The sequence below is a fragment of the Marmota flaviventris genome, chromosome 9 (assembly GCF_047511675.1).
Source record: "Marmota flaviventris isolate mMarFla1 chromosome 9, mMarFla1.hap1, whole genome shotgun sequence".
Classification (NCBI taxonomy): domain Eukaryota; kingdom Metazoa; phylum Chordata; class Mammalia; order Rodentia; family Sciuridae; genus Marmota; species Marmota flaviventris.
Window position 1 is genome coordinate 5359232 of NC_092506.1, and position 14886 is coordinate 5374117.

Genomic DNA, 14886 nt, shown 5'->3' on the forward strand with positions numbered 1-14886 from the left:
CGTCAGTGTTTACAGCAGCTCAATTCGCAATAGCTAAACCATGCAGCCAACCTAGGTTCCCTTCAACAGATGAATGGAAAGAAAATGTAGTACATATACACAATGGAATATTGCTCAGCCTTAAAGAAAAATAAAATCATGGCATTTGCAGGTAAATAGACGGAACTAGAGAACATCATACTAAGTGAAATAAGCCAGTCCCAAAAACCAAAGACCGAATGCTTTCTCTCTGGTAGGCGGATGCTGATCCATAGGGGGGAGGGGGTTGAAGGAACTTTGGATTGTGCAGAGGGGAGTGAGAGGAGGGCGGGGCTGTGGGATGGGAAGGACCGCAGAATGAGACAGACCTTATTACTCTATAAATATATATGATTACACTCCTGGTGTGACTCTGCACCATGTTCAGCCAGAGGAAGGAGAAGCTGAGCTCCATTTGTGTACAATGTGTCAAAAGGCATTCTACTGTCATGTATAACCAATCAGAACAAATTTAACAAAACATATAAGGGAGGCCAGCAGAATAGGGGAGATCAGGGGAGGGAGGGGAGGGAAAGGGGAGGTACTGGGGAATGAAATTAACCAAATTATGTGTTATTGTGTGCCCGTATGAATATATTATAACAAATTCCACTGTTGTGTGACATTACAATGAGCCAATTAAAAAAGAAAACAAGGAGGGCGTCAGGGCTGGGGCGGGGCTCAGTGGCGGAGCGGAGCCTGGTGGGAGGCCCTGGGCTCCATCCCCAGCACTGCCAAAAAATAAATTAAAGTAAAACAAAAAAGGAGTTTATTTTAATACGCCAACTTAGTGTTAGAAGTTACAAATGAACTTCTGGAGGATTCCAAGGTAACAAGGGTTTTTAATTAAATAACTCTGAAAACTTAAAGGTGGGGTCACTCGCGGACAGGCAGCACCTAGTGGAGCCGTCCCTAGGCTGAGGGGTGGGCACCGGGAGGTGACCGTGGTGCGTGGACTCTGGAGCCTTTCTCACTGGGGGCCCACCTCCCCTCCTGCAGCCGTCCCGTTCATCTCCTTCCTTCTCTTTGCTTGTATTTCTTAAAACACATCCCTCTCCATTTCGTCTTGGTGGTCGGTGATGGTTAATTTCAGGTGTCAGTTTGGCAAGGCTGCAGTTAAGATATTTGTCTAACGTTATTCTAGATGTGGCTGTGAAGGCATTTTGGGAATGAGATTTACAGTTAAATCAGTAGACTTTGGTGTGTGTGTGGTGCTGGGGTGGAACCCAGGGCCTTGCCCGTACTAGGCAAGTGCTCTACCACCAGGTGGGTGGGCCTTATACAATCAGTTGAAGGCCTTCACTGAAAAGGTATGAAGAGGGAATTCTGGCAGCAGATGGCATTCAGACCCACACTGTCCCGCTTCTCTCTCTCTCCAGCCTGCTGGCTCACCCTGCAGATGCCCCCTTCCTCCCCATTAAGGGTCATGAGTCCTGTTCCATGAGTTCCCTGGATGACACATTGTGCTTGGGACGCTGGAAATGCACCTCTACCTTGAAACAAATCCGTGAGGTCTTCTCCTTGGCTGAGCAGTGGAGTGAGAGGCCTGGCCACACCTCCAAACTGCGGGCTTGGACAGCAGCTTCAAGAGACTGCGTCTTAGAGCTTCCTGGCCCTGTGGAGGTCAGTCATCTCCTTCTTCCTCCATGGGATTTCTGTGGACCTGTGGTCACACCAGACACCCCATCCTGCCTGTATCTCCAGCCTGGTGCTCCCTCCATCTAGGGGTGTAAGGTCTCCTTTTCCACAAGCTCCTACACATCTGCTGTGACCCAAGGTTGTGCCCCCTGGCCACTAGGCTGTCCCTCCATCCGATTTCCTGTCTGCAGAATTCCTTTGTGCCTATCCCTATTTGGAGGTGAGGAAATCCTGGGGTATGTGGAGGGCGAGGTGAGGGGCTTCCCACACAATTGGCCAGAGAAGACTGAAGGGCCAGGGCTGGGGGACACCCTGGGACTCGCTCCATGGCTGGAGGGCCCTCGTCTCTGTTTCTTTCTGGTGTCCATCTAAATAACACCAATTCAATGTTCATATGAACCCAAGATCAAGTAAAGTGAAGGTGAAGAATTTTAAAGGTAAAATGAGGAGAATTATGATCGTTTTAAAATAATCCTCAGCTACAAGAATCAATACCCCCAGTGCCCACCCAAGGCTGGACAGGCGGCTGTCCTCCAAGCGTCTTTGTGCGAGGTTGACTGGCAGAGTCTTGTAATGGCTTTGAGCACAGGCGTGTGTGGGTGACAGCTCCCCCTTTCCTTATGGCCTCGGACTCCCTTTGGTGAGGGTCTGACAACTTCAGAGGATAGTCCTGAGACCTCTGCTGGCCCCAGAGCTCTGGGCAGTTATCCAGGGGCTGGCGGAGGGGAAAGCACAGGCCTCAGGGACCTTAGGAGCTGATCTGGGCTCAGGCCCACCAGCCCATCCTCAGCACGGTTTCAGGGGGTATCCTCCTGGGAGGTAGAGGCTTGTCCTCCCCCTCCCCCACTGGAGCCTCCAAACCGCCCTTTCCACCCCTGCCCACTGCCTGCAGCCATACCCGGAACCATCTCTCTGCCTCCTGGAACATGCCTGTCCCCTGAATTCTATAGGACCAAGTGTTCCTGGGGCATCAAAGCACACTACCACCCCAGCCCATGGCCACTCACCTCCAGGCCCACCCTGGCCACACCTGCACTTTGTCATCACCCAGTGAGCCCTGGTATCCACTCTGGCCACAGCCTCACGCTTCCTGGCTCCAGGAACCCACTGCATCTCTATTCTCCCACTTCCTCCTGTCCAGCACCTCGAGCCCTGGCACCTTGAGCCCTGCCCTCTCTCCTGCTTCTTGTATGGCTCCCACCTCTAGGCACCCACCGGCAGGAACTCACCCTGTTTCTCCCACAGCTGCACCTGGGTGTCCCCTGGATAAAGTGTTGCTATCTTAAAGCCTGAGGCCCCTGTAAATTCACATACCCATGTCCCCAGTCCCCAGACTTCCCAGTGACCCTTCTGTGGGGTCCCACTTACTGGTCACTTAGTATGTGCCCAACACGGCATGAGGGGGAGGAGGGGAGCAGTTGGTTTGGTGGGAAATTAAACCCCAGAAGCCCAGATGCATGGTCTTCAGGGTTGGCCTCCGGCACTGAGAGCCGAGCCTGGGAAGGGCCTTTCTGGGAGGAGCAGGGAGGAAAGGCACCAGAAGGAGCCAGGAGGTCAAGGGAACTGGATATTTTAAAAGGTCTCCCAGGTGGTTCCAGCCAGGTGGACAGCAGGGCTGTGGAATGTCAGTGGCTGCAGGGTGGCAACTTCATGGGCTCCGGGTGCCTTGGACCCTCCGGGCGGTGGTGGGGCCACCCTAGGCCACCCCTAGAGCCTAGGGGAGCCACAGTCCCGTCCCCCTGCGCCCTCCCCAAGCTCAGGATTCGCAGAGGCCGGAGGGGAGCCCCGCGGTGGAGTCAAGGCTTCGCATTAGCTGGTCATTCGCCATAGTCCCGGGGAGTGGCGCCAAGTGTCCCCGTTTTACAGGTAAGGAAAACAGGGAAGGGGTGGAACTCGTCCCCAAAGGCACGGAGCCGGAAATGGCTGAGCCGGGATTCGAACTCGCCTTCTTCTCCGGGAGGCGGAGTCCCTGGCGGCTCCGGGACCCGGGCACGCCCGCGGGGAGGAGCCGGCACGCGGGGCGGGCCCCGGGAGGAAGCGGCCGGCGGCGGCGGAGGCTCGGGGCGCGCTGTCAGTCCGGGGTCTGGCCATGGAGGCGGAGCCGCCGCTCTACCCGGTGGCCGGGGCCGTGGGGCCGCAGGGCGACGAGGACCGACTCGGGGCAGCGGACGGGTGCGAGGCCCCGGTGAGCGGGGGCGCGGGGCGGCGCGGGGCAGGGTCCCCTGCGGGGCGCGGGGCGCGGGGCGGCCGGGTGGCCAGCGGGTGCTAGCGGCGTGCTGGCCCGCAGCTGGACGAGCTGGTGGGCGCGTACCCCAACTACAACGAGGAGGAGGAGGAGCGCCGCTACTACCGCCGCAAGCGCCTCGGCGTGCTCAAGAACGTGCTGGCCGCCAGCGCGGGCGGCATGCTCACCTACGGCGTCTACCTGGGTACGCCCCGCGCCCCCGGCCTGCGCCGCGCGACCCCTGGCCTCGCCCGACCCGCTCAGGGAAAGAGAAACCTTGGGCCAGCCCTTCTCCTTCCCCTTTCACTTCCCGGTAGATCGCCCTCGTAGCTGCAGCTGCAGCGGCCTCACTTGGGGCAAGGAGGGGCTTCCTGGCAGGCCCGTGTCCCCAGGTCCCAGCCTGAGCCGTGGGGATGGGTGGGGGTGGGTTCCCTGCCTCCTCCGCTCCCTGTAGGAATGGGAACCCCTCGGGTGACTGGAGCTCCCTGCCAGGCTTGCCTCCCACCTCTGCAAGGTTGCCCCGGGAGCCAGACCGCTCCCTCCACGCTGCCCCCTGTCCCCAGGCCTCCTGCAGATGCAGCTGATCCTGCACTACGATGAGACCTACCGCGAGGTGAAGTACGGCAACATGGGCCTTCCCGACATCGACAGCAAGATGCTGATGGGCATCAACGTGACACCCATCGCTGCCCTGCTCTACACACCGGTGCTCATCAGGTGAGGGCTGGGCTGTCACCTTGTCTCCAAGGGTGCAGAGGCTGTTGGACCCTAGGTCTCCAGCTGGCCCATTGTTTTGCAGGGAGGAACAGGGAACTGGGGAGGAAGGGTGCCTCCCTAGGAGGGTGAGAGTGAAGAGGGGAAACCAAGGTGTAGGGGAGGAAAGGAGAATTTCGTCCCCGCTTCTAGGGCACATTTGGTTTCAGGCAAGAAATTCAAGCAGGCTTCTGCCCTCCGTTGGCCTGTGTCCCACATGGCATCCTCTCATGGGCTCTGTGGTGGCCCGGACCCATAGTGACCTTCTGAGTTGGGCTGTGGATTCTGGGGAGGCTCCAGTCAGGGGGCAAAGCCCAGGCACCCACTCCTGGCCCTATTAGCTGTGACTGGTGTTGAGGGGACATTTGGCACAGAAAGGGGAATGGCTGGGCAGGAGCTTCCCAGCCTTAGAGGCATGTGGCCCAGCCTCCTGGCCAGTGCAGAAATCCCACCCACAGCACCTCCCAGATGAGACCAGGAGGCCAGCGGGCAGAGTAGATGGGTTTTAGTTCCCTTGTTTTTAAGTTTCCTTTTCACAGTTGAACAGTGTCACCGTAACTGAAATCATAAACAAGGAAACTCCTCCTAAGCCCTCCAGTAAATGGCCCATGTCCTCTGTCCCACCAGCACGAGTGGATAAAGTCCACCTCGTCACCAGAGCAAGCCTTGCTCTTGTTCTTTTTTTCTTTCCACTTGACACATCTGAGCCTCGTCTGCAGCCTTCACAATGAGGACTTTTGCCAGGGCTGTGTCTTCTGCAGAGATGGGGACCAGCTGTGGCCCTCAGTTGGACATGGTCGCTTCCTCTGTGCTCGACACTCTTTCCTTCTTTTTCTTTCTTCTGTGGAAGCAGGAGTCTCGCTATGTTGGCCAGGCTGATCTCACTCCTGAGCGCAAGGAACCCTCCCACTTCAGCCTCCTAAGCAGCTGAGACTGCCGGCCATGCACTGCCAGGCTGTCTGTCTGTCCTCCTCTTCTACTTTTCTTTTCCTTTTTTTGGTACTGGTGATTGAACCCAGGGGTGCTCTACCACTGAGCTACACCCCCAACCCTTTTATTTTTTGAGACAGGGTCTCACTAAATTGCTCAAACTGGCCTTGAACTTGTGATCCATCTTCCTCAGCTTCCTATGACAGGTGGCTTCACAGTGCCCGGCTCTTTCCTTCTTTTTAAAATTATTTTTTTTGTTTTGTTTTCCCCTGGGTTAAATTCCCAGCAGTGTCTTCACTAGGTCAAAGGCATATGAAATGCTTTCAGGTCTAGAAACCTATTACTTTAAATAATTACAGCTAGCCTTTATTTTGTTTCTTATGTGCTGGGCACTCTGTAGGAGCTAAATTCCCAACAGTCCAGGGTAGCTGCTCCCATACACGAGGGAAACTTGTCGTGAGAAGACTTGACTGCGTCCCACAGGCAGTAACTGGCAGACCTCAGGTTTGAATGCTGGTCAAGTGACTCTAAACCCAGGTGCTCACTGTTGGCCAGAACCACCAGGCTACCTTTCCAAAGGCTCATGACCACGGGCTGTTTCAATTTTTAAACATTGAAATCCTCTCCTGCAGTGAATGAGTGCTGACATTTTACTTTTTGCTCCATCAAAATGTGCTTTTTTAGTGAACTGCCCCTCCCTCAAATAGATCAAGAGGAGGCTGCCTGTCTGTCATATTGCAAACTAAAAATAACAAGCGGGGCCTGTAATCCCAGTGGCTTGAGAGGCTGAAGTGGAGGCAGGAGAATAAGTTTTAGGCCAGCCTCAGCAATTTGGCCAGATCCTATCTCGAAAAAAGAAAGAAAGGGCTGCAGATGTGGCTCAAAAGAATGGGCGGCAAAAACCCAGGGCTGTTTAGCTTCGAGCTTCCTGGAAGTCAAGACAAAGAAAGAACTAAGTTTTACATAAGTAAAACCCAGAGATGCTGGGAGTGGGCTTTTAGGCTGATCAGCCTCCATGCTCTGATTGGGTCCTTACCCTGTCACTGATCAAGTCCCTTCCATGGTCACTGTGTGGCTTCTCCCCAGACCCAGAGAAGAGGAAACTTCCCCACTGACCACAGTGGAACCCAAGAGCAGTGGGCAGGGAGGAAGGGGCACTAAGGGCTCCAACTCAGGCGCTTGACAGCGTGAGGCCCGTCCTCTCTCTCATCCTAGCCTGGTCGAGCCCTTTGAATGTGTCACTGGGCCCTGGAGTCACCTCAGAAGCCTGGGAGGAGAAAGGGAGAGTGGTGAGTCAGGCAGGACAGGAGTGAGTGCTAGCTGTACCCACAGCCACTGACTTCTATCCTTGCCATGACCACGAGAGGCCTGTAGTTTGGGTCCTGCCCACATCACAGCTGTGGAAACCGAGGTGTGCAGGCACAGTGGCCTGTCTCAATCCACTCGGCATCTGTAACCTGAGACTCCATCTTCGGGCCCTCTCTGGCCATCTCTGGCCAGGGCTCTCTCCATCACACACAGCCTTGAAGCGGGGATACAGGGCCATGGCCGTCTGGTCTCAGGCCAGGCTGTCCCCGCAGGTCTGGGAAACCAGCACCCCTCCCCTGTCTGCAGGTTTTTTGGCACCAAGTGGATGATGTTCCTGGCCGTGGGCATCTATGCGCTCTTTGTCTCCACCAACTACTGGGAGCGCTACTACACACTGGTGCCCTCAGCTGTGGCCCTGGGCATGGCCATCGTTCCTCTCTGGGCCTCCATGGGCAACTATATCACCAGGTGAGTCAGGGGCAGCGGGCTGGGAGGCTGGAGACCTGGTTGAGCCTCAACTGCTTTGCCGCCCTCAGCTGGGGGCTCTTGGGCAAGCCCCTTCCCTGCTCTGGGCCTCAACTGCTCAGCCCGTAGCTCAGGGTGCTAGAAGTGGGGTTGCCATAGAGACGGGGCTGAGGCGAGCCTTTACTCCTGTGGCCCAGGATGTCGCAGAAGTACTATGAGTACTCCCACTACAAGGAGCAGGATGAGCAGGGCCCTCAGCAGCGTCCACCGCGGGGCTCCCACGCACCCTACCTCCTGGTCTTCCAAGCCATCTTCTATAGCTTCTTCCATGTGAGCACCATGCGCCGCACTGGGGGTGTGTGTGATGTCCCGGGCCCAGAACTCATACATGGGAGCCCACTGCACGTCTTCTCAACCCTCTAGTCCCAGCTTCCTTTCTGGAGCCAACCCCTGCTTGCCTACTTCTAGTGACGGAGACCTTGTCTCCTCCCAGTCTACACTGCTGGCCAGGAAGAAGTCCTCCTGTCTTGGGCACCCCCCGGCTACCCTGCCTCCAGGCTGACCCAGTAGGGGGAGGGCTCCAGTTCCCCAAGTCTGTGCCCAGACAGTGCCAGGGCTTCCTGCCTGGCTGGTGCCTGAGTCTGGCCCCAACGGCCCTCCTGTCCACAGCTGAGCTTTGCCTGTGCCCAACTGCCCATGGTTTACTTCCTGAACTACTACCTGTATGACCTGAACCACACATTGTACAACGTGCAGAGCTGCGGTTAGTATTCATGGGGGTGGGGGGCTCCCCAGGGCCTGCTACTCCCCCCACCCAGTCACCCAGCAGACACTGAGCCCTCACTCACAGGGGTCGGGGCTGAAGCCCGGCATCCCATCACTTTGGTGGGAAAGGCCAGGACCCAGAAGGAGCATGTGGTTAAGCTGCCTGAGCCAGCAGACAGCGGTGGGGGCCGCCTGGATTGAGACTGCCCAGCTCTCCCTTGGGGCCAGCCAGGCAGGCAGAGCTCAGTGCAGGGTGGATGTATGGAGGTGGACTGCCCAGCCTCCCAGGGGAGCGCTCCTTGCGGGCACCACCTTCGCCTGTCCCCTGGCTGCTGCACTTCTTCGTGGTAGGGTTGACAGCGGGTCCCACTCACCGTGTCCCCACCCACTCTTCCCAGGCACCAACAGCCATGGCATCCTTAATGGCTTCAACAAGACGGTTCTGCGGACATTACCGCGGAGCCGAAACCTCATCGTGGTGGAGAGCGTGCTCATGGCGGTGGCCTTCCTGGCCATGCTGCTGGTGCGGCCCGGGCTGGGGATGGGCCAGAGGCGTTGGGGCTAAGCATGGGTCTTTGGGACCGAGTGGCACAGCCTGGAAAACAGCCTGGAAAACAGTCTGGGCCTGCGTCCCGAGGCCTGGAGGTGTGGCCAGGGGAGGGTTGTAGGGCTGTGGCCTCCGAGGGGGCAGGCCTGGAGGCGCCGAGTTTGCCAGCCAGGGCTGAGTCCAGGAGGCGGGCCTACGCCTAGGGACCCCGGGCTGGATTTGGAATCCCAGAGATTAGTGCTACCTGAGAGGGGTTTGGGGCCGGTCCCAGGGTCACGGACTGGAGGATGTGGCTCAAGTCTGAGGGCGATACTAGAAGGCAGAGCTAAAGTGCCGGGGGCGTGGATATGACGTGCCTAAGATCAGGAGGGGGCTGGTAAGCAAGGTCCAAGTCCACCCGAGCGGGAGGTGTGGCCGTTGCCTGGGGGGTGGGGATGGGGCGTGGCCTAGAAAGCAGGGTTTGTGGGCGTGTCCCGGGGCGGGGCCAAAGCCCATGAGTGTTGCTGGGGGCGGGGCCTTGGGCTGCGGTCAGGCTGAAGCCCAGGGGTGGAGCGGGGTGCCTGGCTGGTCACCTCTAAACAGTTCCTGCCGGCAGGTGCTGGGGCTGTGCGGTGCAGCTTATCGGCCCACCGAGGAGATCGACCTGCGCAGCGTGGGCTGGGGCAACATCTTCCAGCTGCCCTTCAAGTACGTGCGTGACTTCCGCCTGCGCCACCTGGTGCCCTTCTTTATCTACAGTGGCTTTGAGGTGCTCTTTGCCTGCACTGGTCTCGCCCTGGTAAGTACAACCTGCATAAGGTTGCCAACAAGAGGCAGGATATCCAGTTAAATTTAAATTCCAAATACACATATTTTAATGTATGTATGTATAGGTGGGCATGGTGGCACATGCCCATAATCCCAGTGACTTAGGAGGCTGATGCCAGCCTCGGCAACTTAGTGAGACCCTGTCTCAGAAAATAAAAAGAAAATAAGTAAAAAGGGTTTGGGATATTGGTCAGTGGTAGAGTGCCCCTGAGTTTATTCCCCAGAACTGGAAAAAAAAAAAAAAAGTACATATGTATAAATATGTATAAGAACCTCCTCCCTCTTTCTCTTCCTTCCTTGTCCCTATTCTCCTTTTTCCTGGGCAAGTTACTTTAACCTCTCTGAAGTTGAACTGGGATCATTTCCATAAAGCATTTGGTTTTATGTAGGGTACAGCCCTTAGTGTTTGGGGACACAGTCCAAGTATTTTCAGTATTGACAGTTCTCCTGGAAGCTTCCTAGCAGCCCTGGAGAAAATTAGTTCCCAGGAGGTCCAGAGAGGACAAAGTGTGGCCTAAAGTGACATTTGTATGGGGAGGGTCAGGGCCTGGGCTGTCAGACTTCCAATACTCTGCTTTTCCCTCAGGGCTATGGAGTGTGCTCCATTGGGCTGGAGCGGCTGGCCTACCTCCTTGTGGCTTACAGCCTGGGTGCCTCAGCTGCCTCGGTCCTGGGTCTGCTGGGGCTGTGGTTGCCACGCTCAGTGCCCCTGGTCACTGGGGCAGGGCTGCACCTGCTGCTCACTCTTGGCCTCTTTTTCTGGGCCCCTGCACCTCGAGCCCTGAAACACAGCTGGGTCCTCTATGTGGCAGCTGCCCTCTGGGGTGTGGGCAGTGCCTTCAACAAGACCGGACTCAGCAGTGAGTACAGCCATGGACACTGGGATGACTGCGGGGAGGATCTGTGGCAAGCTGTGGGTGGTTGGGAGACATGGACACCCAGGGATGGACACGAACATATAGGGGATCTGCCATGGAGTTTTATGAAGTAAAGGTAGGTGGGCAGTCCAGGGGTGGCAGGAAGTCCCACAGACCCACACTGGAGGCACAGAAGAAGAAGAGCCAGACGCCCTGGGGGTATGTTGATACTTCAGGGTGGGCACTGAGCCCTGCAGACACCAAGGGATGGGGTGAGATCTTGTGGACACATGGGGTGGGTGTGCCCAGCCTTCAGGGAAATTGGAAAACACAGCGGGGACACCTCCTCCTCATCACAGGGGTGGGGCTGCCTTCATAGAGTTTCCATACACTGGATGATGGGGTCTATGCTCGAGGGACCAGCACGGTGGGACTAGTGGCAGGTAGCCCTGTCCATACCCTAGGATGCAGGTGTAGACCTGGGCCCTTTCTTTCTTCCCCCTGGATGCTGGGGATTGACTTAGGGCCTCATGCGTGCTAGCCAAGTGTTCTACCACTGAGATATACATATGGCCCCAGATCTGGGCCTTTTTGTGGAGCAGAGACAGGAACAGGCATGAATCCTAACCTAATCGCCTAGCAGTCTCCAGGTCTGGGCTGCTAGGGATGAGTCACTGGGGAAAGGGGCCCTATTAGCAGAAGGCAGAGTGAGCCCAAGTTCAGCTGTGTGATGCCCTCTGTATGGAGGGGGTATTGCCAGTGGGAATTACTGATACACATGGGTCTAGCCACGTGGGTAGTCCACATTGGCATCTGTTCTGGTGTGCCAGAGCCATTAACGGTTTTTAATGTCACCCATGAGCCCCAGGACAGGAGTGTTCATTCCCTGAGCCTGGCAGAGGTGTTAATAGCAAGTACCTCCCAGTACCTGTGAGGTGCCAGGCTGGCCTGTTCTCTTTAGAACTTCTAACAGCATAGAATATGCATAAACTCACTTGACCCAAATAACCCTCGGAGCCAACGTTTATATCCACATTTCTGCACCTCTGAACCCCCACCTCCACCTTCCAGTCCTGAAGCTCAAGTCCGAGTCCCCTGACTCCCTGTCAGTACTCTTCTCCCCACCTGGGAGGGTCCTTGGGAAACAAGTCCCCTGCTCCCACACTTGAGGGTCGATTTGTAGAAAGTTGGTTGCTGTGGATAGTTGGCCCTCCCTGGTCCCTGAGGAGGAAGAGCAACAGTCCCTTTGCTCTTGGCCCTAGGCACCTGAGATCTAGGCCATGACTTCTGGGCATAGAGCTCTCCTCTGGAACTCCCCTGGGCAGCAGGGTAACCAGGGCCTCCTCTAGAGGGCAGGCAAGGACTGGCATAAGTGCTGCCCGGGTGCTCTGGGACTCATGGAGGGGAACAGTGCAGGGCCTAGGAGAGTCCCAGGGGGAGGTCAGCAGCACCAGGCGACCCCTGCATCCTGCTTGTCCTTTCCGCCTGTTTGCAGCACTCCTGGGAATCCTGTATGAGGACAAGGAGAGGCAGGACTTCATCTTTACCATCTATCACTGGTGGCAGGCAGTGGCCATCTTCATGGTGTACCTGGGTGCCAGCCTGCCCATGAAGGTGAGGTTGGGTGGGGCTAGGGACTCCATGCCCCATCCCCACTTCCCTGGGCCAAGCCCCAGGCCAAGGACCCCTTTCCTCAGCCCACTGGGTGGCCCCCAACCCAGTACCCCATTTACCGCCTCTCCTGTCAGCCCCAGTTTACCCATCTCTGGAGGGACCCATAGTTTGTGCTTTCCTGCGGGTGTATCCCAGCTGTCTTCCTGTGGCCTGTTTGGTCACCTATTCAGACTGGGTTCCTGGGTTCCCGGAATCTGTCTTCCTCCATGTCTCCCTCCGTGGCCTGCAAGGGCTCGTCTGCTTGTTTTCTTTCTGTGGTGCTGGGGATGGGACCCAGCGCCTGGAGCATGCTAGGCCAGTGCTGTCCCCCTGAGCTGCTCCTTCATCATGGCAGGTCAGTTTAGCAGGTCCTGAGCAACATTTTTAAAAAAATGAAGTAGAATAGAAACCAACAAAACAGGGATGCAAATATGAGTCTGTGAGCCAAGTCAGGCTGCACGGTTGTTCTCTGACTGCGGGTTACAGTTTTAAAAATCTGAAAGGCCTGACTGCGGCCTGCTGTGTTGAGGGGACAGAGGGTAATGGAAGCCCTGGTCAAAGAGGGTCGGGCCTGGTTCAGCCTTTACCCAATCTTATCTACCCGTGAGGCAAAGGGATTGTGGGGCTTACCAGGAAACCGGGGCAGTGCCGGGATCCTCCCGAGGGTGCCCTGGAGGTGTGTGGGCGCGGGGCAGAGGCTCTGGGGCCGGTGTGTGTGGCAGCGGGACAGGTGGCTGCGACCTGGGCTGGGAGCCGGGAGGACGGTGCCCTCATGGCTCCCTTGCGCCCAGGCTAAGCTGGCGGTGCTGCTGGTGACTCTGGTGGCGGCGGCGGCCTCGTACCTGTGGATGGAGCGGAAGTTGCGGCGCGGGATGGCCCCGCGCCAGCCGCGCATCCCGCGGCCGCAGCACAAGGTGCGGGGCTACCGCTACCTGGAGGAGGAGAACTCGGACGAGAGCGACGCGGAGGGGGCGCGCGGCGGGGACTGCGCCGAGGAGGAGGCGGCAGGGCCGGGCCCGGAGCCAGCCGCCCCCTGCCGCCGGCCCTGCCCCTACGAACAGGCGCTGGGGGGCGACGGCCCCGAGGAGCACTGAGGCCCCGGGCGCCGGCTGGACCGCGCCTCCCTGCTCGCCGGCCGCACGACCGCCCCGGTAGCCGGTCCCCGGAGCCCTGCGCCCTCTGATCTGTGTCCGGAAGCCACCCCAGAGCCCAGGGCCACTGGAACCGCGGCGGTGAGGGGGGCCTAGGGTCCCAGCACAGCCGAAGCCCCGAGGGACGCCACTGGACCCCGCCCCAGCCCGGGGCGCTGCGGGCCTGGACCGCTTGTGACTCTTGTGACTCGCGCTTTGCACTTCCTATGAGAGCCCGCCTTTTTATAGAAAATAAGCAATAAAGAGATTTTTATACTGTCCTGACTGGGGGGACTTGGCCGTGGGTGCAGGGGCATGAAGAGCGCCTGGGGTGTGTGCCTGGCTGGTCCCGCCCCTGGGGCACTGTGGTGGCGGGCAGCCTGGCCCCAGCCCTGTTTGTCTCTTGCAGCATGTTGGCCACAATCTCCCAGGGACACCTTTGAGGGCAGGTTCCACTTCTGAATCACGTTGGGGGTCACCCGGTGCCAAGTATGGGCCTGGGAAGTAGTGACTCTAGCCCAGGTACACTTGGTCACTGTCCTGGGCCACAGCCTCAGCTAGGATGCCCAGAAGCTGGTGGCGAACCAGGCAGTGTTAAGCATCTGCAGGTGCCCACTGTGACAGAGAAGACCCAGACCCCTCTGTGAAGACCTCTGAAGGATTGGGTGAGGAGTCAGGGCGCCCTGGGGGATTGTGGCTTCTCCCCTGGTGTTCTGCTGAGGCCACACCACTCCCGCTCAAGCCCCTGGGCCCCTGGCTGAAGGCCAGACCCTCGCTTCTGCCTCCCCTCCACGCCGTCCTCAGCATTGGGTCTCCTGGGTTCTCCTGCCCATGTTCTGTGGCTCCCCTCTCTCCTTTCTCTGCCCCCCCCCATTGCCTTCTCGAGCCTCTAGTGGGCCCTGAAGCCAGGTGCTGTGGCCTTGCAAGGCGCCCCCCTCCCATCTGAACCACAGCTTCCCGGGACAGTCCATAAAAGAGGCAGTAGGCCCCTCAGCACTGGGTCCTCTAAGCTACAAGGGCACGGCAGGAGAGGAGAGGAGACGTTGTCTACATGTTGGAGGGAAAGCAGCCTGCCTCGCTTGCAAATTTTCAATGACAAGCAGACCCAGACATTGTCACACAGCAAGTCCCTCCAGGTCCCATCAATACCTGCCGAGGAAGGGAGCATTCTAGAAGGTGGCAACCTCCTCCTGGCAGGATTCCAACAGAGCCCCAGTTGGAGTTGGTGACCAGACCCTGGGCTAATGGGCACCTGGATGCAGGGTGGGTGCCTTTTGGAAGGACGTGGGTCCTAGGTGTGCTGGGTGAACATGGGGAGGGGACATGTCTGGACAGTGGATCTACAGATGTCACAGTTCATCTCTAAGTTCATTATGCTGAAGGACCAAGTCTCCAATGTGGAGCAGACTGAGGTGACCCAGGTGTGTGGCGTAGTGTGAGGTTGCGGCTTCAGTCCTGCTCCTCTTACGGGGTCATGGTCCCCACAAGGACCCCACATCCACCTAGCTGCCCCCGCGACGTGGATGAGACTCACACCCACACATGACAGGTGATACCTAGAACAGGCAGCACGTAACACAACAGGCGACCCATGTGCACACAGAGGGCAGGCCACAGGGAGGGCGGCAGCAACATGCTGGCTCTTTTGGGCAGTGGTGACTGAGCCACCAAGGTCAGAATGCCTGCTCCCTGAGCAGCTCCAGGTCTCACAGTAAGTGATGACAGTGCCATTGGTGTCACCTCCCCTGTCTCCGTCATCCCTGCATAAAGTGGCTAGTGGAGGCCTTGATC

The 14886-nt window shown here is 57.7% G+C and overlaps 1 protein-coding gene across 1 annotated transcript; it reads left to right on the forward strand.

Annotated features, from left to right (window-relative positions):
- Positions 1-3687: 3687 nt before the first annotated feature.
- Unc93b1 (unc-93 homolog B1, TLR signaling regulator) lies at positions 3688-13376 on the forward strand. The gene is made up of 11 exons (XM_027944012.2): positions 3688-3841; positions 3944-4085; positions 4444-4597; positions 7178-7339; positions 7534-7666; positions 8006-8099; positions 8500-8624; positions 9244-9426; positions 10042-10315; positions 11808-11926; positions 12757-13376. The coding sequence occupies exons 1-11, from the start codon at positions 3746-3748 to the stop codon at positions 13057-13059; spliced, it is 1785 nt and encodes a 594-aa protein (XP_027799813.1). The 5' UTR covers positions 3688-3745; the 3' UTR covers positions 13060-13376.
- The last annotated feature ends 1510 nt before the right edge of the window (positions 13377-14886 follow it).